The sequence below is a fragment of the Gymnoscopelus microlampas genome, assembly GCF_963454915.1.
Source record: "Gymnoscopelus microlampas genome assembly, chromosome: 4".
Lineage (NCBI taxonomy): Eukaryota > Metazoa > Chordata > Actinopteri > Myctophiformes > Myctophidae > Gymnoscopelus > Gymnoscopelus microlampas.
Genome location: NC_139941.1, coordinates 50,205,115 through 50,228,292, shown reverse-complemented (window position 1 = coordinate 50,228,292; position 23,178 = coordinate 50,205,115). Strand labels below are relative to the sequence as shown.

Sequence of the window (23,178 nt, the reverse complement as noted above, 5' to 3'; positions counted from 1 at the left end):
ACATTTTCCATCTTGCAGATGGAACATTCCTTCTTGCAGAATACACAACATCACCCGCCCTGCCCTCATCAACCGTGGCAGAGCATTCTCTCAGCCTCTGATACGCTTTCCAGTGGGGAGAAAGTAACTAAGTGGGTTCTCCAACTTTTTCGTGTGAAGGACCCCCCAAATTGACGTATGAACTATTTGTCCGTGGACCCGCATCTGAAAACAGTTTGTGCCAGCGACCCCCCCAGAAGAGACGATTTGTAAAATTATTCCAAAAATGTTTCAAACACTTTCTTGGTTCTCTGTTTTGATTTTAAAATAATCGTTTTCAGATTGGAGGAGTTTCATCATGTATTTCAAGGTAGTTCAGCCGGTCGCTATCATGGTCAGAGAGGGTCGTTTCCATTGCAATCAGACGTGGACCAAAATCCTCCACTTTGGCTCCAACAGCATTCAAAGTTTCTTTTGATCGGCGAGAGTGTTTTTATTTCAGCTGAAATTGCTGCTATCAGGTCCGATATGGATAGTGGAGCTGCTGCAGAGTGGCTTGTCTAGTGGACATGGCGTCTGGTTTATTCTTGCCACCGGTCATTTAAACTAAATTTAGGCTGAGCTGTAGTTTGCTACAGCAGTGCTGTTGGATATTCGTTAAGTTTACTGACGGTGTGGATTATAAAGGATAAAAATGTTTTATAAAGCTCCGGAGCTGCTCTCTCGTGCGTGTGCCTCACTCAGCCGCCATGCCCGGAGAGCCGTGGAAAAAAAAGTTTCAAACACTTTCAAGATTTTTCAAAAATATAGGCTATTCAAAATATTTTTCACTAGCCAACATACAGAATAAATGGATAAAGTGGTTAAAATGATTGTGATTCTATGTTAACTACTTTTGCTGGGGTCCCCCCTGGAACCCCCCCTAAGGTCCCTGGGACCCCACTTTGAGATGGGATTTCTGTCTCCGCCAGAGGTGGAGAGTATGTTTTCGTTCTTGTCCTCCCGTGTGTCCGTCCGTCTCAGCCAAGCTAACATTGGTCAAGCTTCACGTGACAATATGTTGTCACCAATGCTTTTGATTGGCTAGCGGGACGCATGACGAAATACAAACCTATAAATAGGTGTGTCACTTCAAAAAATCATTTATATTTTTTGAAGTGAGCTTTCATCAGCCAAGTTAACATTGGTCAAGTGACACGTGACAATATGTAATATAAATAGGTAAGACAGGATTAATCAGGAACAGTACTGGCGGAGACCTGTGCTCCGAGGAGCACATTTTCTAGTTTGTCTTGTTTTTAATAAGTGTTAAATAGCTCTATATTCTGATATAAATCATTGCTATATAGTGTTTGTTCAGTAACAGGGGTCTCTCCTTGTCTCTCCAGCTCTTTAGTAAACAGGAAAAAAAAGAAAACGTTCTCAGGTGGTGATCTAATCAGGAGAGAAACCTCTTGTTTGCCGGATAAACAAGAGCAATGGGAAGTGATGACACCCAGGAATGAGCAGAGCAAATTGGAACTGGAACCCAATCAAATTGAAGCTGATGAATGGGTACTCTCTGCTGATTGGGTGAAATTGGCAAACCCACCTGAGCATTTATTTTCTTGTTATTAAAGAGCTGGGCAGACAGGGAGGTCCCTGTTATGGGGAGAAAACACTCTATAGCAATGATTACTACCAGAATATACTAGAGCTTTGACCTTTTAACAAAAAACACATTGTGTTTTAGCCAAAAAATATCACATACCCTGTATTCCTGCCAATACCCAGTGGTGGAAAAAGTACTCAAATGTTTTACTTAAGTAAAAGCATCAATACTACAATGTAGAGATACTCTTACAAGTAAAAGTCTGGAATTCAAAATGTACTTGAGTAAAGGTACAAAAGTATTGGTATCAAAGTGTACTTAAAGTACCAAAAGTAGAAAGTACTCATTATGCAGAATGTCCCATTTCACAAGTTTTAAAATGTATACAAATCATTTGAAAATAGCAGATCTTCAAGCTCACAATGTGTCGCATTGCGACGCATTGTGAGCTTGTAGATCGGCTATTTTCAAATGGCCGAAATGTATACTGTATAAGGGCTGAAGTGTTCTAAAGTGTTCATGTAATTGTAGTGGAATAAAACTTAAGTACAGTACTTGAGTAAATGTACTTAGTTACTTTACACCGCTGCCAATACCCGATCTACAAGGTTGTGATGCGACGCATTGCGAACAAAAACATATCTTTCTACATAATTAGTATATTTACTTGTGGCACTACAAGTATATTTTGATGCCAATTTTACTCAGGTAAAATGTCGAATACAGGAGCTTTACTCGTATAACAGAAATAATTTCTACATTGTGGTATCGGATACTTTTACCGTACTTAAAAAAATCTGAGTACTGTCTTCCAGCCATCGTGTTGATTATGATTACTTCTAACTGTGGTTTGGCAATGGAAGTGAGAGAGGTATTTGCCACAGAAAACAAAGTGTGTAATTACTTATCTGTTTTCTCCGCGGTTGTCTCTGCCACGGCACCACAAATCAATTAATCTGTCCTCAGAAATGATAAATAACGAGAGGAACGAGAGGAGGGGGCTAAATAGATTTCGGAGAACAAATCCGATATTTCACCTTGGAGAGAGAGGAGAGAGGAAGCTTCTGCAGAGCAAAAGATGGATACAGTATAATGAGTCCCCTGTTACTGACTTAACCCGTTAAAACATGGCAACGCATATCTGTGTAACCACTTTAACCGATATTTTATGCTTTGGGGCTATTCAAAAATAGCAGAAAATCTATGCACATCTTTGAATATATACAGTATATTTTTTAAAGCGAACATTTTTTACTCAAATCTTTGTGTCTGGGGGGGTCCCTGGAACAACATATTTTGAGATGGGGGGTCCGAGGTCAATTATATATAAATTTGGGGGTCCTTGACAATTATGAAAAAGTGTGAGAACCACTATAGCAACATGCATCTTTTTAGAAGGCATTTGTGGAATCGGCTTCAGGCCTTAATGGGTTAAGTAAAAAAATACATATAATTCTGGGGGTCCTTGACATGAAAAAGTTTGAGAACCACTGATTAATATAGCGACATTGATATATATTTGCCATGAAATTGGCCGAAATTATTCAAAATGTTCCGATACTCTCAAGATATTCTTCTGCCTACACATACGTCATGTCCTAGTATGAGCCAATAGGGGAAGGGGATCAACGTCACGTGATACCCTTGTCTGACCCGACAAAAACTCTGATGTGTCTCAAAGAATATTATTATTGGCAGAATAGCTGCCAATAATAATTATTGGCATTATGGGCAGAACAAGCTCAAAACACGTCGCAGTGAGACACGTTCTGAGCTTGTAGATCTGCTATTTTTTTATTGGAATCCTGAAAAGTAACATTTTGATTTCATTTCAAATGCAAATACATTGGACATAGAAAAAGACAATAGAATTTTAATACTAGTCATTAAGCTACTATAATATAGACTGAAGTAATTCAAGCGGGTCATGTTTGCATGTTTGGTATTATAACAGCTGAAATCAATAATATATCAGTATTCCGATATTAACGCGTGGGCCGCATTAAGTGAAGGTGGGGGCCGCATGTGGCCCCCGGGCCGCCAGTTGCCCATGTATGCACTAAATGTAACAATGTGTACGTTCCGTAATGCAATTCCTAAGCTGTGTTGTTTCACCCAATGAAAGCGGCCACACTCCAAAATACCCGTATGTGTGTCTAAAATAATATGTACAGTATTCAAGTCTGCAGTCCGCGGACTTTTATTATTTCTTATATATTTCCACTGTTTGTCCTGCGCCTGCCGTCCAGTTTTATTGTTTCCCTGATGTATCTCTTTAAATCAGAAGAGGCAGTTTGCTGTAAATAATATCCCTCTCAAAAAGTACCACAAAGTAATCAAAGGCCTTTGCCTTTTATTTGTTTATATTTATTTTCCCACCAACTCTTCAAGTTCAATTCAGTCAATATCAAAGAAGTGCATTTTCCAAAAAAAACACCCCAGTGATACATGGTTGACTTGGATAAGGGCTAAGGGGATTATCCCATTAAGAGCGGAAAATAATCTGTGTGATTTTTGGATTTCTTTGGCTATTCAAAAATAGCAGATCTACAAGCTTGTAGCACGGCACAGAGTCCAAATCTTTGAATATATATATTTTTTTTTTTAAAGAAAACATTTGTTACTCAAATCTTTGCTTCTGGGGATTCTACAAAATGTCTTCTAAACCCTAACAGTAAAAAAAACCTATGTTGCTATAAGTAGTTCTCAAAGTTTGTCATGTCAAGGAGCCCCAAAATGATATGTATTTGGCCGCGGACCCCCATCTCAAAATATGTTGTTCCAGGGACCCCCAGAAGCAAAGATTTGAGTTAAAAACGTTCACTTAAAAATATATATGCATTCAAAGATTTGAACACATTTTCAAGAAATTTAAAACAAATAGCAGATCTATTTATAATGACACACAACAGATGCGTTCCCGGTCTTAATGGGTTATATGCAGAAAGCGTGGATATCTCCAGTTACCTCCCAGATATAAAAACAAAAGCCAGATACATCAAGCCAAAACAGGACAAACTCGCTGTCTCTTCCGTGTGTAAATTGCTTTTGGCAAAAAAGAGGGGAAGAAAAATAAAATAATAAAAAAAGAAACAAGGGAAGGGGGAGGGTGGGGTGGAATGTCCTCGGGCGATTTCTGTCGGTACAGGATGAAAGGAAAACGATTGCCTTTTCAAGTGACTGTACCCCGTAGCTCTATGGCAAAGGGACAGGAACCATATCGCTGGGTCCTGCTCTCACCTATTTTTTGTTACGGCCCAGCCAGAGCCAGCTTCTTCTCTCTCCTCACTGAATTTAAGCCATAGCGGCGTCTTATAATCAGTTGTGGTGTAACCAGCAGTGGTGGAAAAAGTACTCACAGTTTTTAACTTAAGTAAAAGTATCAATACTGCAATGTAGAAATACGCAATGATACAAATGTTTTGAAAATAGCAGATCTACAAGCTCACAATGTGTCGCATCACGACCACTTTACCCCTGAGCTGGCAGTGGCTCAGGGGTAAAGTGGCCAGTAGAGTGGCCGGATGGCAACCGCAAGGTTCCCAGTTTGATCCCGGGCTCCCCCAGAGTTAGTGTCAAAGTGTCCTTGAGCAAGACACTGAACCCCTAATTGCTCCAGATGAGCAGGTTGGTGCCTTGCATGGTTTCCTCCTCCATCGGTGTGTGAATGTGTGTGTGAATGGGTGAATGTAATGCACAATCTATGTAAAGCACTTTGGATAAAAGTGCAATTCAAATGCACCATTTTATTGTGATCTTGTAAGGTTAATGTATGTTTTGTAATAATAATCAAAATCTACAACGTAGGCTAACTAGTAAGTTTTCAAATAATTAAAGTGGAGTAAAAGTGCAGTATTTGCCTCTGAAATGTAGTGTGTGGGAGTGGAAGTAAAAGTATTGAAAACTGGAAATACTACAGTAAAATAAAAGTGCCTCAAAATTGTACTTAAGTACAGTACTTGAGTAAATGTACTTAGTTACTTTACACCACTGAAAGAGCAGATCTGCTATTTTCAACTGGCTGATATATATATAGAGTCCGAGTGGTTAAAGAGATTTTGACACCATATTAACTCATTTTGCTTGGGACCCCCTGGAACCCCCTCAGGGACCCCCCAGACCCCCACTTTTGGCCTGTATAGCACTGACATTGAACAGGATCCATTGCTGGGTCCATTCCCACCTATATTATTATTTTCACGGCCAGCCACCGTCCTCTTCTCTCTCCCCGTCCGCATTAGCCATTGTAGCCCCGTCTTATAATAAGCTCTGCATTGATTAGTAATGCCCTTACGGTAATAAGCAGTAAATTAAACAGCGAGCCGTAGTAGTTGCCCCTCATGCCGAGAGCCCGGCTGTTTAACCCAATAAGACTGGGAACGCATTTGTGTGTCATTTTTAGATTTATTTGGCTACTAAAAAAATAGCAGATCTACAAGCTCGGTGCCGTGCTATGAGCTTGTAGATCTAGATCTTGTAGATCGAACATTATAGCTCAAACCTTTGTTTCTGGGGATTCTACAAATGTCTTCTAAATCCTAACAATCTTATAATATTGCTATATCAGTGGTTCGCAAACTTTCTCATGTCAAGGACCCCTAAAATCATATGTATTTGGCTGCGGACTCCCATCTCAAAATATGTTGTTCCAGGGACCCTCAAGAAGCAAAGATTTATTAAGAAAAATCTCAAATATATATTCCAAGATTTGCACCAAATGTTCAAGATTTTTTCTAAAAAAATTAAATCTACAAGCTCATAGCGGACCCCCGTGGACCCCCATCTGAAAATATTTTGTTCCAGGCAAAGATTTGAGTAAAAATGTATACATATATTCAAAGATTTGCATACATTTTCACGACTTTATTTCTCGAAAATAGCAGATCTACAAGCTCATAGCGCGGCACTCGGTGCCGCACTATGAGCTTGTAGATCTGCTATTTTTGAATAGCCCAAATAAATCTTAAAATGACACAGATGCGTTCCCGGTCTTAACGGGTTAATTAGTAAGCCAAATAGGAAATCAAACTGAAAGCAAAATCAATACGCGGGAAATATATGTAGGGCTATAGGTGTAGGGTGGTGGAGAGAATACACAGTGAAATCTGTGAGTGTTAATTCAACTCCGAAGGAGTGCAGGAAATGGAATGGAATGGACCCCGCGAGGGTAGGGTCGATTTAAACTCCTCAGAGTCCAATTAACGCCCAGGATTTTTACTGTGTGGTATATGCTATACTTCAAAAGGCTGTGTCAGTGCGGTCTCGCTTAACCCTTTAAGACCGGGAATAAATCTGTGTGTTATTTTTTTTATTTCTTTGGCTATTCAAAAATAGCAGATATACAAGCTTGTAGATCTGCTATTTTTTTTTAAACAATTATAAAAATGTGTGCAAATCTTTGAATATATGTAATTTTTTTAAAGCGAACATTTGTCATTTGTAACTCAAATCTTTGCTTCTGGGGGGTCCCTGGAACAACATATTCTTTTGAGATGTCCGCAGCCAAATAGATAACAGTTTGGGGGGTCCTTGACATGAAAAAGTTTGAGCGCCACAAAAAAACATACGTTTTTAAAAAGAAAAACCTGCTTCCCCAGAAGCAAAGATTTGAGTTACAAATGTTCGCTTTGAAAAAATATGTATATATTCAAATAATTGCACAAATTTTCACAATTTTTCAAAAATAGTAGATCTACAAGCTCATAGCGTGGCTATGAGCTTGAGAAAAAAATATGAGCTATGAGAAAAAAATCTAGGATAAAAAATAAATATATATATATAAGAAAAGCAGATCTACAAGCTCCACGCTATGAGCTTGTAGATCTGCTATTATTTGAATAGCCAAAATAAATACCGTTCCCGGTCTCAACGGGTTAAGAGCGCCAGCGCGATGAAATAAGTTGTCTTCAACAGGCTCTTTGAACGCAGTTATGTCTCCCAGGGGAGACGCTCTGTCTCTGACCCCTGTCGGAGCAGCTAGTGTGAAAAACATGTTGTTTTCAACAGGTTACTGCATGCGCTACATCTTTTATTCCGCTCACATGACGGAGTATATACCGGGGGGGCACGTTCAAGATCAAAGAAAATGGTGGAAACAAAGTGTCCAACCCCCCGGTGCTTGAGTCAAAGTGTAAGATACTTCCATGGTCTCCAGTATATGATTCAAGTACGAGTGAAAGTCGCTCTGTCTGTAGGCTACTTGTGTTAAAGTACTGCTGTATTTGCTTGACTCTTTCACTGCCAGAGTATATACATTAATACACTCACCCGCTGCCAGCGTTTTTGTGTTTTTTAACCTTTTCAAGTGGTCAAACAGGTAGACCCCCAGAGGAAACAATTTTCACCCGCGAGGTAACTTTCCATGTCGAAGGCACGCGGAAAGCAGCATAGACCGTCAAAAATGCACGTCTTTCCCACCTCCCCAACTGGCCACAGAACATTTATATACATTATGATCGCTTGTCAGCCCGTTGGGATCACTGTTCGTTGTCTAGAGAAACAAAATGTATAACCGGAGCTGCCCATTCATTATGTTTAGACCATGTTGAAAATAGGATGTCTTGCGAAATACAGTGGAAACGAAAGTCAACCCAAGATATAGGCATTTCCAGGAAACCATTAAACAGGAAGTGGACGGAAGCAGAAATCTTCGTATGATGTTATTTCCGGATCCGGGTGAGTGGAAAGTGAAGCTGATCACTCGGTTGACAGAGAACAGCGCCATCTTTTATAAGACGATTAAAGAACGAAAACTCGTCCAAACTCTTCGACGGCAGGCTGCGCCTCAGCAGAATTCAACGAGTTGACTCGTTCATTCCAGGCAAAGAGTTAAGAAAACATTCTTAACTAGTCAAAAGTGCATGTCTTTAAACATACTTAAGTATTCAAAAGTAAAATTACAAAGTACAAAAAAAAAAGACCTTACCTGATATGATGGAGGCCAGGCGGAAGGCGTCCGGATGACGTACCGGAGCCACGGGTTCATACGGAGAGGTTTCGTAGAACTCTCCACCTGAGAAAACATGAACAGAAGACAAAACGGTCTGTTACTTTGAAATATGATGGCAGACATGTTTTTCTTTATCAGCAGAAAATAAGAAAAAAAAGAACATGTGTTCCATTGGATCCAATATGCTCATTTTACTTGAATATTATATATTTTTAATATTGTTTTTATATGGGATACTTGATATTCACTCCACTACATTTCAAAGACAGATCGGCTATGTTTTATTATTTGAATAAAGGCTTCAGTGGTTCATTCATAATGTTCTTATGAATAATAATAATTTTCCCCTTCCTAGAAAGTCAAAAGTACAATATTTGTCTTTGAAATGCAGTGGAGTGAAAGTATCCCAAAATACCAGCACAGAATCCTCAATATTCTTTTTTTTGTTGCCTTTATTGGATAGTATTAGTGGAGAGAGACAGGAATTGGGGAGAGAGACACGGGCAATGACACACAGCAAAGGCCATCAGGCTCGGGACTCGAACCCGCGACTCGCTGTCAGACTACATTGAGCCTAAGTGTCCGGACCGCTAGGCCAGCCGTCCAGGACAATCCTCAATGAACCGCTTTCACGTTCCTGTTAAAGTGTTTTCTTTGTTTTATTTTTCAAAGGTAATGGAAATATCAGATCTACAAGCTTGTAGATTGGGGCTATTTCAACTACTTTCAGGCCTAGACAAAGTAGGGCATTCATTTACCCCAAAAAAAACACATTGAAGTATGGAGATACACGTTTTTCTGTCTGATATGTTCATGTCTCGTCCGCAGTCCCACATCAACACGCAGTGTGTTTTTTCTTCTTTTTAAATTATGTCTAAAAAGTGGAAAAGTAGCCTCAAGTTAAAAATAGCAAGGGCTGCATTCTGACATGTGGATTTAAAGTCAGTGGGGGGGTTTTGGGGGGTGGGGTGTAAATGTGTGGATACTTCAAACTTCACACAGACTTTTATTTTTTACCCCTCTAGCGCTGAGCTTTCAAAGCACATGTCAACGTGGGAATGTGGAACGTTATGTATATTGCATCTGAGTTATCTGCTTAATAATACGGCCGACCACTGAAGGCTGCATGGATGCAGAGCTTTAAAGTAGAACTAAAATACGTGTTGTTGCATGTCGGGCAGAAACCTCTTATCTCTGGGCCTGGTCTACAAGATACACTACACCTAAAATGTCTTCAAAAACATCAATGACGTCCACAATCACAACACCAGAGGGAGCTCCATAGATCACGTGCAACCCAGATTTGTCTCTAACAAGGGATTAAATTTGTTCTACTGCTATGCCACTAAAATGTGGAATGCCCTACTGTACCAACAGTTATACATACATGTGAATCCTTACTGTCCTTCAAAACCGCTCTAAAACAGCACTTACAGGTGGCTGCAATTCGGAACTGGCCCCTGTAAAAAAGTCAAAGCCACGAGAGGCACCGGGGAGTTAGCTAAGGCGAGCGAGTCGCCGTGCCGAACGTTGCGATGTCCGCTTCTGCCTACTCAGCGCCGTCCGAGTTATGTCCCGATAGGCACAGAATCGTAAATCATATTTTGGGAAAAATGTTCGTCCCAACTGCCAATCAAAGTGACTACTGGCTAATCACAGCACGTCTTTTCCGGCCAATCACAGCGCGTCTTTTCCGGCCAATCACAGTGCGTCTTTTCCGGGACGTAATTGGACAGTTCACATGACAACACAAGGCTGATTACGGCCTACCAGAGCCTCCTGGTAGGCCATCAGGGCTACGGGATGATAACGGTGATAACAGCTCCATTCAATGGGATGAGAACGTGAAGATCGGCTAGACTGGCTATTTGGGAGCTCTTCCTCTGTTTACAATAAAAACAAAGTCCTCAGCTTCTCTTTTAAGTCTATCATTAGCTATTGGAATACACTTCTGGCTCATGTTAAGAGTAGCAGTTCCCGGAGAAGCTTCACAGCCAGAGTGTTAAAATCTATATGGCTCGAGGCTAAACAAACATCTCATCGCTAATATCTGGATCACGTTTGATTGTACAGCTCAATGCATAATTTGAAGGCATTACACCTTATGCATATGCCCTTCTACACTTTGATATCCCCCCAGCGTCTAATACTGCACATTATGTGTCATGACTTGCTGTATAATATTAGTAGTATTACTGTGGACTTTGCAGATTAACAGCCCATATGTATGCATTGTAACCTAGTGCCAAGTGACTGCAGATGGAAAGTTGCCGAAGCAGAATCTGCATGGTATAACACTGCAGTAATAGTAATATTCGACTGTATATGTTCCTTTACTAATACAAAAATCACTAGGTAAGCCTGTGCTCCTTGGACCGCAGGTCTTCACCAGAACGGGTGGCCTTCCCAGGGCTGTGCCAGTCCCGACCACAAATCCGAAGCCAACTAAATTTAAGCCAATTACAGGTAAGCAGTATTGGAATATCATTGGCACATGACTCACTAGAACATGTTATACTTCATTTGGTGCAACAAACATTTGTAGCATTTGTGGCGCATTCGTGGCCACATACAGACTCCCAGACAGACTAAAAAAATGCATGTTTAGTAATAATATACTCTTTATGTTCCCTTATAAATAAATAAATAAATAACAAAGTAAGGGGAAAAAAGATGAGAAGATGAGACACAGCTGTAGCTCACTGGTTATCAACATCAGGTGCGGGGACGGCCAAGGGTCCAAATCTCGCCTCCCTGGTCTTACTGTGCATTTTTGACGAGCCATATGTTCAATGGCCTATAACAAGCAAACGGGGGGTCGCGATGACATTCTTTTTCCCGCAGAAGCACGGTGAAACCCTCTGTGTTTAATCTTTATTTACTCTGGCAGTGAATGAGTTAACGCCGAGGATATTACAAGTACAGATTGTCCCAGAGATAAACATATGTATCAATTGGGGTGTTGCATATCAAATATCAAACCAGGAGGTCCTTGAATGAAAGAAAAGGTTGAGGATCACACACGTTATATCTTATAGTTTTGAAGTGGCCTTATCGGCTATAGTGGAGAAAGAAGAAACACATGTATCAGATGGTAATAATGATTTCCTCCACGCTCAACGCCAGCATTAAGTCTTTTCCCTTTGTAAGATTGCTTTGGCCTTTGCAGGCTCTACAAGTTTGTAACGCGGAGATAATGAATAGATTTCCATGAGGAGGGCCGGGCAGCAGGAATGCTAATAAATATGATCATCATATCATCACAACATGAGTTGCTTTTTTGGATGTGCAGCGTGTCCAACACTTTAAGCCATTAAGACCGGGAACGCATATGTGTGTGTCATTTTTTTGATTTTTTTTGGGGCTATTCAAAAATAGCAGATCTACAAGCTCAGAGCGCGGCACCGAGTGCCGCGCTATGAGCTTGTAGATCTGCTATTTTTGAAAAATCTTAAAAATGTGAGCACATTTTTAAATATATATATATTTTTAAGCGAACATTTGTAACTCAAATCTTTGCTTCTTGGGGATTCTACAAATGTCTTCTAAATCCGTTTTGGAAAAGAACTTATGTTTCAGTGGTGCTCAAAACCTTTTCCTGCCAAGGACCCCCAAAATTGTATTTGGCCATGGACCCCCATCTCAAAATATGTTGTTCCAGGGACCCCCAGAAGCAAAGCTTTGAGTTAAAAATGTTCGCTTTAAAAAATATGTATATTCAAAGATTTGCACAAGATATTTCCAAAAATAGCAAATCTACAAGCTCGTAGTGAGCTTGTATATCTGCTATTTTTTTTAATAGCCCAAATAAATCTGAAAAATGACACACAGATGCGTTCCCGGTCTTAATGGGTTAAATGACTAATTTACTTTGGGTACACTCTTCCCTCCCAGAGCCAATTTTCTCCTTCCCCCAAAAATGGCCTTCGTTCAAGGCCTGTTGGGAAGAACAAATATATCAGTGCAGTCAGGAAAGTAAGCATGTCATCTTCTGACGGTGTGTGTGTGTGTGTGTGTGTGTGTGTGTGTGTGTGTGTGTGTGTGTGTGTGTGTGTGTGTGTGTGTGTGTGTGTGTGTGTGTGTGTGTGTGTGTGTGTGTGTGTGTGTAACCCAGCCAGAATAAACAGGCCATATTTCAACCTTCTTTTCCCCGTGAATTAATACCCTACTTCACTAGACTAGAGTGCTGCACAAAAGTAGTGCAAATAGCAGATGTACAAGCTCACAATGCAGTGCATCGTTTATGAGCTTGTTTTCACTATTTCTGAACATTTTCGCTACAATTCCTCAAAAGTATAGGTTTTCGGACGTACAAGGTTTTCCAACTGACAGCGTCGATATGTACATAATTATCGTTGCTGTCGGGCAGAAACCTCATATCTCCATGTTTTCAACTTGTGATGTATTTTCTCAAATTAATGCCTTACATTTCATTGAACAAGTTTGTGAATTTAGTGGTGAGAGTTGTGAAAATAGTCGCCATCTACAGTACAACTTTGTAGGTTGTCTATTTTTGAAACATTTAGGAAAGTAGGATGTGTAAGTGTGTCCATGGGCTTCATAAATAATTAACCAATGAAAATAATCACTACATTGGATCCATTTTTTGGATATTCTACGGTTAGACTGATAATAGGTTCTTGGTTTACTTATGCATTTGTTTGTTAGTAGATTACTATTCCTATAAATTTGATGTATTACCTTGTGTTGTCCTTGCTTACTGTAAATCGCTCTGGATTAAGACCGCCTGCTAAATGCCAAATTGTAAATTGTAATTTGGAACACAAGGTTCTTTTTTTCCCCATTTCCTGGAAAAGTGACTCTTTTTTTTTTTGCTCATACAGTACAAAGTTTTCCACCCGACAGCATCGCGGGCCTAATGTTACATAGCGTACACTATTACATTATGACATTATGACATAATTAACATAATGTTGCCTCGCCCCGTGTACCGCAGTGTCTGATCAACAGCTGTCCAACCCGACGCTGAAAGGCTCCGGCGCAGAGCGGCCGGCGAGGAGAGCTCATTTAGCTAAATGTAAAACAGACTGTTCATCCTGGTCACTCATTTCCTCTTGGAGAGAGAGAGAGGACCATTTGTTTCCTGGCTCGTGAAAGTGCTGTGATTTTCAGCAGCAGTGTGTGTCTGTGTGTGCGTGTGTGTGTGTGTGTGTACTTGCAATACCCATACTTGTAAGGGCCAAATGCCCTCACAAGTATAGTAGAATTTGAGAAACATATATTGTTTGAGGACAATTTTCTAAGGTCTCACATGAGAAATGTGAGACCTAACGCTGGCTGCTTATCTCTCTGCCTGGCAACACCAGGTTGCCAGGTTTCGGAGAGAAACAAGCAACGAGCGTTAGCCCGTTCTGTTATTAGCGGTTAGCTTGTCGAGACTTTCATCGCCCGTAAGGGTCTCATGGGGCTCCACAATGAGTGCTAGGAGAAAAAAAAACAGACTTTGCATTTGTTAAAATAGGCGAATTTGGGCTATCTTCGCGCCTCGTATTATGCCAACGGTGGGGGTCGACAGGGGGATTTGTGGAGTAACTCAATGGGCATTTCTACGTTGGTAAGTGATTTACCACATCAAAGATAACACTAAAAATGAACGGATGTCTCCTTTAATGGTGAAAAATGATTTGGGGGAAGTTAGTAGAATTAGGAAAAGATTCAGGTTATAGGTTTATGATTCAGACATTTACAGGTTAGGTTCAGGTGTGATGTCAGATTCATACTTTAGTTGCGAGCCGGATGTCATTCACCGAAAAATACGAGCCCGTTGTGAGCAGCTTGTATCAGGATCAGCTACAGCTTTAGGTTTAGGGTTAAAAATGTCAAAAATACTGACACTCCTAAAATCGCTTTCCCGAAACAATGATGTCCTCACAAGAATAGTAACACAAACATGTGCGTGCAGCTGTGTGTGTGTGTGTGTGTGTGTGTGTGTGTGTGTGTGTGTGTGTGTGTGTGTGTGTGTGTGTGTGTGTGTGTGTGTGTGTGTGTGTGTGTGTGTGTGTGTCTGTGTGCGTGTCTGTGTGCGTCTGTGCGTGTGTGTGGTTGTGTGTGTGTGGTTGTGTTTTGGACACAGAATCAGATACAACAAATCCACATCACTAACTAAACAACTAAACACTGAATTGCCAGAGCCGGCTTGTTTGCAAAAGTAAAAAAAAATAGGACGATTTTCAAATTAGCACTCAACTGAGTGCGTCTTTCCCATGTGTCTGCTTCTCTCTGCAGGCCCCTCCTAATCCTGCATTTAAAATTCATAGGCATTCGGTCGTGATTGAGACCAAGCCTCCGGTGTGTAATAGCTTTGCAATTCTGATCCGGAAAAAAAACACACACAACACAAGCACCACAGCCAAGACAACGTAGTGGGACGGGACAGACCCGGAGCAGAGCTGCATGGAACACCATGCACCGGTCCATGCCTAATGAAAATAATCCCCCCAAAATACCCTTCTGCTTAACCTATTTAGACCGGGAACGCATCTGTGTCATTTTATAGATTTATTTGGCTTTTCAAAAAAAAAAGCTCAGCGAGTGCCGCGCTATGAGCTTGTAGATCTGCTATTTTTTTTTTCATCGTGAAAATGTGTGCATATACTGTATACACATATACATTTTTAACTCAAATCTTTGCTTCTGGGGGTCCCTGGAACAAAATATTTTGAGATGGGGGGGTCCGCGGACAAATACATCATTTTGGGGTTCCGTGACATGAAAAATGTTTGAGAACCACAGATATATAGCAACATATATATATATATTTTGTTAACTGTTAGGATTTAGAAGACATTTGTAGAATCCCCCAGGAGCAAAAGATTTGAGTTAAAAATGTTTACTTTAAAACATAATAAATATTCAAAGATTTGCACGCATTTTCACGATAAAAAAATAAATAGCAGATCTACAAGCTCGTAGCGCGGCACTCGGTGCCGCGCTATGAGCTTGTAGATCTGCTATTTTTGAATAGCCAACGTATAAAATAATGGTTATAGCTATAAAATCTAAAATGACACAGATGACACGGCGTTCCCGGTCTCAATGGGTTAAGACAGACGCGCAGTCAGTGCACCGCCAGATAACCAGTCACTAGATCAAATCAATAGTTATACACCACACCTACTCACCTAACTCCTGCTCATTATGCTAGAGGGTAGAGCATTGCTTCTCAAACTTTTTCATGTCAAGGACTCCAAAATTGACACTTATTAGCCCCCGCGGACCCCCATTTGAAAAGATATGCCAAGGTCCCCTATAAGAGAAGATTTTTACGGCTCTATAGCAGTGATTTTCAACCATTTGAATTTCAAGGACCCCCAGTTTGACATGCATTAGGGCTACGGACCCCCATTTAATGGCATTTCTATCTCTGGGGCTCCAATTTATATTGTAAAGTCAATGTTGATTTAACTCTAAAGAGTGTACAAATGGAACCATTTGTACACTCTCTGAGTTACAGACCCATAAGGGTTCATTTGGTTCCTAACTATTTATCCTTTAGCTGGGGACCCTCTGGAACTCCCTCATGGACCCCTGGGGGTCCCCGGACCCCACTTTGAGAACCAATGTGTTAGAGGACAGACATCAACTTGCAATGAGCCTCGTTTTCAAGATATTCAAGAGATCAGGGCCCATGCACCTGTCTAACTACTTCAAAAAGAGTGAAACGCCCAAAGGCACAACACCAGAGGGAGCTCCACTGATCTCATCCCCCCCGGGACTCCCTCTTTCCCAGGTGTTTCGCCCAGGTGGGCGTGGTTTTGAGGTTATGTTAAGGCAGTGGTTCCCAAACTGTTTTTTTTCTCCTCACAATTATTCATAAAAAAATCTAAACTCCATTAAAAATGCATTTAAAAAAGCTTAAGAAGTAGTGATAATAGCAGATCTACAAGCTCACAACGTGTCGCGAACTTGTAGATCGGCTATTTTCACTTTTGGGTCCATACAGGGAAGACATAAAATGTCTCTTTTGGGTTCGAGTTAGGTTTAGGCATATAACCACGCCCACCTGGACGAAACAGTAACACCAAAGGAAGAGGGAGTCTCATTCCCCCCCAGATTCGGCACAAACATGGGGTTGAATTCATTCTACTATTATGCCACCAACATGTGGAACGCCCTACCACCATCAGCCATACAAAGGTGTGACTCCCTATACCATGGGTCTTCAACGTTTTCAGGCCAAGGACCCCCTAGCTGAGAAAGAGATGAAGCAGGGACCCCCTCTGTATTGTATAAAATTGCGTTTCAGAAAAACTTTTGCTACTCTTTTTTTCCCCTCTACACCCATAACTCTTTGCCAAAAATAGCAGATCTACAAGCTCACAACGCCTCGCGCTGCGAGGCGTTGTGAGCTTGTAGATCTGCTATTTTTGGCTAAAGTTCTCCTCAGAAAAGGGATGCTTGGGGTTCAAGTGGTTAATGTGAAAAAAACAATCATATCACACAAAGATTTGGCGGACCCCCTGTAGTAACTCTGAGGACCCCCTAGGGGTCCCGGACCCCCTGTTGAAGACCCCTGCCCTATACTCCTTCAAAACCACCATGAAAGAGCACCTGTCTGCAATTTAGCAACTGGACCATTAGACACGTCGTCTAGCTTGCCAAAATAAATGTCTTTATATGTATGTCTTGATGAACATATCAGCGTACTTATAGGACCACAATAGAAGCAAGCCCTCAGGGGCGTTTTGTGTTATCATTTTAGCCGAGATGGCTGGTTGTATTGGGTCCCTCAAAAACAATTATGTTTTGATGTTGACAAAATAAATGATTATCCAATGCCTTCGTTTCCTCTCACCTTGGCTGCTGCAATTCGTTCTCATCCTGCCTGAATAAGACGTCCATTGACCACCTCCAATTAATTCAAAAATACTGCTGCAAGACTGTTAACTATAGCAGTGGTTCTCAAACTTTTTCATGTCAAGGACCCCCTAATTGACACTTATTACCCCACGGACCCCCATTTGAAAAGATAAGCCAGGGACCCCAATAAGAGAAGGTTTTTACGGCTCTCTAGCAGTGATTCTCAACCATTTTCATTTCAAGGACCCCCAGTTTGACATGCATTAGGCTACGGACCCCCATTAAATGGCATTTATACCTCTGGGACCCCAATTCACATTGTAAAACCAATGTTAATTTAACTCTGAGAGTGTTCAAATGGAACCAAATGGACCCGTTAGAGTTACAGACCCATAAGGGTCCATTTGGTCCCTGTCCATCATTTAGCTGGGGACCCCCTGGAACCCCCCTCAAGTACCCCTGGGGGTCCACGGACCCCACTTTGAGAACCAATGAACTATAGGTCCAGTAGAAGGTGTCACATTACTCCAGTTCTGGCCTCTTTGCACTGGCTTCCTGTCATTGTTAGGGTTCAGCTCAAGGTCCTGGTGCTCACTTATAGAGCTTTGCATGGCCAGGCACCTGCATATCTAACTGCCCTGCTAGATTAGACTCTGGAAAGCCCTTCCTCGTGGCCTGAGAGCTGCAGCGTCTGTGGATAATGTTTAAGAATCAGCTAAAAACACTATACTGTTTTAACATGCATTTGGGGGAATGTCACTGAGCTTCTCCTCCAGGTGTGAAATGTATCTGCTGTTTATTTATTTTCCTGAGATGCGTTGTGTTTTTGTTTTGTTTCTTATCATTTATTTGAATGTTTCTTGCTGTTTTTATTTCTGTTAAAGCACTTTGATCACTGTGAGTTATCTCTGTGACATATTGTACCTCTGTACTTTTTTACAAACTGTTAAAAAAGTATTCAGTGAATCAATCAAACCGAAGGAAAGATTATGTGAGTTGATTAAGAGCATGGAAAGTAACTAAGTACATTTGCTCAAGTACTGTACTTAGTTACAATTTTGAGATATGTTTTTACTTTACTTGAGTATTTCCAATGTTTGATACTTTTAGTTCTACTCTATGTCAGAGGTTTACTCCACTACGATAATTTGAAAGCTTTGCCGATTTTTCATTATGAATACAAAACCCCTATAGGCCTATTTAAGGCAGGGGTCTTCAACGTTTTCAGGCCAAGGACCCCTTGGCTGAGAGCGAGATAAAGCAGGGACCCCCACTATATATTGTATAGAATTTTTTCATAGATTTCATAGGCAGCTTCATAGACTTGTTTCACAGCACTATCATGTTGGATTCATGTTAATGTGTGTTTCCAGACATTTAACCATGCACTTAAACAACACTTAGTATACCTGACCTTTCACTCTGTACTTAGCCTGCTCTTTTTCCCCCCTATACTAAACCACTTTGCCGAAAATAGCAGATCTACAAGCACACAACGCCTCGCAGTGCGAGGCGTTGTGTGCTTGTAGATCTGCTATTTTTGGCTTAAGTTCCCCTCGGAATAGGGATGCTTGGTTGAAGTGGTTAATGTAAAAATCACACAAAGATTTGGCGGACCCCCTGTAGTAACTCTGAGGACCCCCTGTTGAAGACTTTAAGACTTTAAGGATAATAGCCGATCCTGGCTCAAAGTGCTGTGATTCTGGTGCAGAGAGAGAGAGAGAGAGAGAGAGAGAGAGAGAGAGAGAGAGAGAGAGAGAGAGAGAGAGAGAGAGAGAGAGAGAGAGAGAGAGAGAGAGAGAGAGAGAGAGAGAGAGAGAGAGAGAGAGAGAGAGAGAGAGAGAGTGCATGGGCATCTTTTAAACCGGTCCCCAATTTGTTTTCATGTTAAGGACCCCCAGATTAATATGTATTTGTCCGCGGACCCCCATCTGAAAATGTTTTTTTTTTGCCATGGACCCCCATAAAAGATTTCTGTTGTTAATGTTTCAAAAAATATTTTAAAAATCTCACTTTTTCTCCCAATATTTTTTTGAAAATAGCAGAACTAAAAGCTCACAACATGTTGCGATGTGACTCGTTGTTAGCTTGTAGATCTGCTATTTTCAAATAGCTGATGTAAAGTGGTAAAACTTAGCCTAGTTTACCTGATTACCTGCATTACACCTGTAGCCTACTAGGAAGGAAGTGGACAGATAGGATATGAATGAAGCAGCAGAAATGCCAAGAATAAGGTGAATAGGCCTACTAAACTTAAGCCATTAGTGTGTGTGTGTGTGTGTGTGTGTGTGTGTGTGTGTGTGTGTGTGTGTGTGTGTGTGTGTGTGTGTGTGTGTGTGTGTGTGTGTGTGTGTGTGTTGAACATTATGTGTCTATACTCGTGTGTAGCAAAGCAGAAACAGTCTTAACCACTTAAACCCCAGCATCTGTATTCTGGGGTTCAGCTTTCATTGAAAATAGCAGATAAACAAGCTAACAACAACACGTAGCAGCTTCCCCCACAATAACAGCAAAACCGAAAAAGCCACTAGCATAGAGCCCTGAGGGACTGCGCTCAACCATATGGGCTTTAAGTGGTTAAAGTCCTCCGTGAACATATTTTAATCATCAAACTAGAGAAAGGTGCGCTCAGCAGAGCGCAAATCTGCACCAGGAGGCATGCTCTGATAATAATAATAGTGATGTAGTGTATGCAGTGAAATGTATGCGCACGGCCATGAACGTAGCGTGGCATGTTATTACCAACTGTAATGTACATCGCCACAGCTGTCTGCCTCGCCGTCTCTCTCTCTAATACATCCATTAATTGTCTATACCTTCTCTCCATCTGTCTCTCACATTTCTGTCATTCACGTTTCACTGTAAATTATGCGCAAAAGTAGCAGAATGGCTTACAACCTCATTCTGATGGCCTGAAAGTCTAATATCTTCCCCCAGGCCATAGGGAATTCACTTTGGCTTAGTGGTTAAGATGTTGGCTTAACACACGGGAGACATGGGTTCGAATATCGGGCGTTACAAAAAAATGCACCAAATCTCTGTATGTACGTCTGTAATCCACGTATCTCGAGAACCGTTCAACCGTCCGACTTCAAATTCGCCACGCACGTCACAGACGACCCGAGGGAGTGCAGTGCCCGGCGTTGAGTCGGTCGGACAGGCGGTTGTCCAGAACCACCAGAAAAGGATCTGGCTGTGGGCCAAGTGTGCCAATTTATTGCCATGGCAACCCCAGCCTAGGCTTGATTTGGCAAATCCCCCACACCTGTCAAATTCCCCACACCTGCCATTTGATTACTTAGTCAGTCCACTTTCCACATAACAGTCAGTTTGCACTCTTGACACATTCTCCACAGAAAGAGTAAAAAAAATCACACCCAGTGTGAAGTGGGCGGTGTGGTCACAGTAGTCATCACAGTGGGTGATTCACTTTAAAAAAAACATATATGTGTTTTTTTTAAGTGCACAGTCCTATTTATAGGACTTCACATGTGTCATGTGTTTCACTAGCCAATCACAGTCCTGAATAGAGTCAACCAGTGTACAATGGTGGCAGGGTTAGGGGGATACAATGGTGGCCAATCACACAGCGCAGGGTGGGGGGGGTGCAATGGGTGGGGGTCCAAACCTCACATATAGGGGCGGTTGCACCGCCCACAAATTCAATATGTGTCTCTTAGATGTTGTGGAGTAGAAGTATAACGTAGTAACTAGTTACTTTCCACCATAGCTCTGTATAATATCATTGACATCATGACGCCTAGTCGCCCACACAAGTTGACAGTCAATTGTACATGAAACTGAAAAGTAATGCCACACATAGGATGAGATGTGTCTGAGAGGTGGCAGGCCATGCAAGCATTGTCTCAGGAAAGAGACGTGTGTGTGTGTGTGTGTGTGTGTGTGTGTGTGTGTGTGTGTGTGTGTGTGTGTGTGTGTGTGTGTGTGTGTGTGTGTGTGTGTGTGTGTGTGTGTGTGCGTGCGTGCGTGCGTGCGTGCGTGCGTGCGTGCGTGCGTGCGTGCGTGCACGCACAATTCTACAATTCTACAATTCTACAATTCTACAATTCTACATGGTTCAGCCCTTCAGTAACTCTTGCCTTCATGTTCTCATACATTGCAGGCAGCCCGTGGGTCGAATGATGTGGGAGACGGAGTTTGGGATTGTTGGCTGTCATCTTTTTATACCGGACAGATGGAGGAAATGAAAGGTAATGCACACTGGACGCTATACAACACTACCAGCGCTTTCTCTCTCTGTCAATTTCGTGGGCTCCATGTTTCACCGTTGGAAGCACGCATGTGCGGAATGGGCTCTATGCACAGCAGCCATAGTATCACTTCCTTCACAGGTGTTACCAATGATACTAATGAAGGCTCTGTTCTACTGTATATAGTGTAGCACAGTGGTTCTCAGACTTTTTAACTCTGAGAGTGTACACATGGAACCAAATGGACCCGTAAGGGTCCATTTGGTTCCATTTGTACACTCTCAGAGTTACACACCCGTAAGGGGGCCATTTGGAACCCCCTCAAGGAACCATGAGGGTCCCTGAACCCCAATTTTAGACCCACTGGTGTAGCAGAGTGTTTCCATTGAGCCAACGTGCACAATATCGGCACCCTGACTCTGTTTGACCAGAATAGAACAGAGCCTTCATTAGTATCATTGGCAACACCTGTGAATTTCTTCACAATATGGCTGCTGTGCATAGAGCCTATGCACCATAGATATAGAAACCTAGATACCTCATTGGCCTCTGCAGTTCGTTGGAGCGATCTGTTTGGTATGGTGGCCGCCATATTTCCGGGGGGAACGAACCACAGCGCGTCTTTTCCAGGACTTGTCAGAATCTAGTAGTCCCGCCCCTACCTGCCTCTGATTGGCCTACTGAACGTCCCCTTCTGTGACGCACGCGGAAATTTCCAGCTGCCCCCCCGGAAGCGGAAGCGCGTCCGCCATACAGACGCTTCAGAGCCAGAGGAGGCGTCTACCTTTATATGTATGCACAGCCAAACGACAACGGTGCCTCCGTGGCTTCCCTGCGCGGGACTAACATAATGAAATAACGCGAGAATCGCGATATGTCTTGTAATTTCGAAACTGTATCAACTGTCAATTTCTATTCTCTTTGTATAGGTATAGATTACCGTGACACCCTTAACTCATTAACCGCCAGCATAAAACATTGTCTAATAGCCGACCTTGCCGGCGATTTCTGAGCGTTTTCACTAAGCTTTGAAAAAGTCATAGAATATTGAATGTGGGCTGTTTTAGCCAAAAAGCAACAGAGAGCAGAGAAAAGGGTATTCTTCAAAATCCATTAGACTGGGTGTGAATGTGGCTGTTTTTTTTTCTTTCTGCGATCACGTGATTTGCTGCTTCACTGGGAGTCACATAGTGACTCATAGGTCATAGTTAGCGAAGAGCGCCATGAACACTGAAAACACTAACACATGTCAAACACGTCATTGGCAGAGAATGAGTTAAAGTGGACATTTAGACTCTGGTAAATTGGGGGCCTCGGGGTATGTTGTCACATCCATGAATGTATATTTTCAATCAAATGTCGACTTGTGACAGCATATTTGCATGTCTGCGAATGGCTAGTACCAGTATACATCCCATACGCCGGAGGGACAAGAGCGCTGTAAATGGCTAGTTAGTAGTACAGAGCATAGATATAGAAACCTAGATACCTCATTGGCCTCTGCAGTTCATTGGAGCAACTGGTATCGCGGCCGTCATTTTAGCGTAGGCAAACTGACACTCAAAGTGACTACTGGCCAATCACAGCGCTCACAGCGCCTTGACTACTGGCCAATCACAGTGCGTCTT

The 23,178-nt window shown here is 41.8% G+C and overlaps 1 protein-coding gene across 1 annotated transcript in view; it reads right to left on the bottom strand.

Moving 5' to 3' along the window:
• The window catches only part of LOC311044275 (GDNF family receptor alpha-2-like), a 284,954-nt gene that overhangs the window by 199,546 nt on the left and 62,230 nt on the right, over positions 1-23,178 (bottom strand). Inside the window, exon 3 of the mRNA XM_084055730.1 lies at positions 8,496-8,582. Coding sequence (XP_083911856.1) covers positions 8,496-8,582 — 87 coding nt within the window. The remainder of the gene's footprint in view (positions 1-8,495; positions 8,583-23,178) is intronic.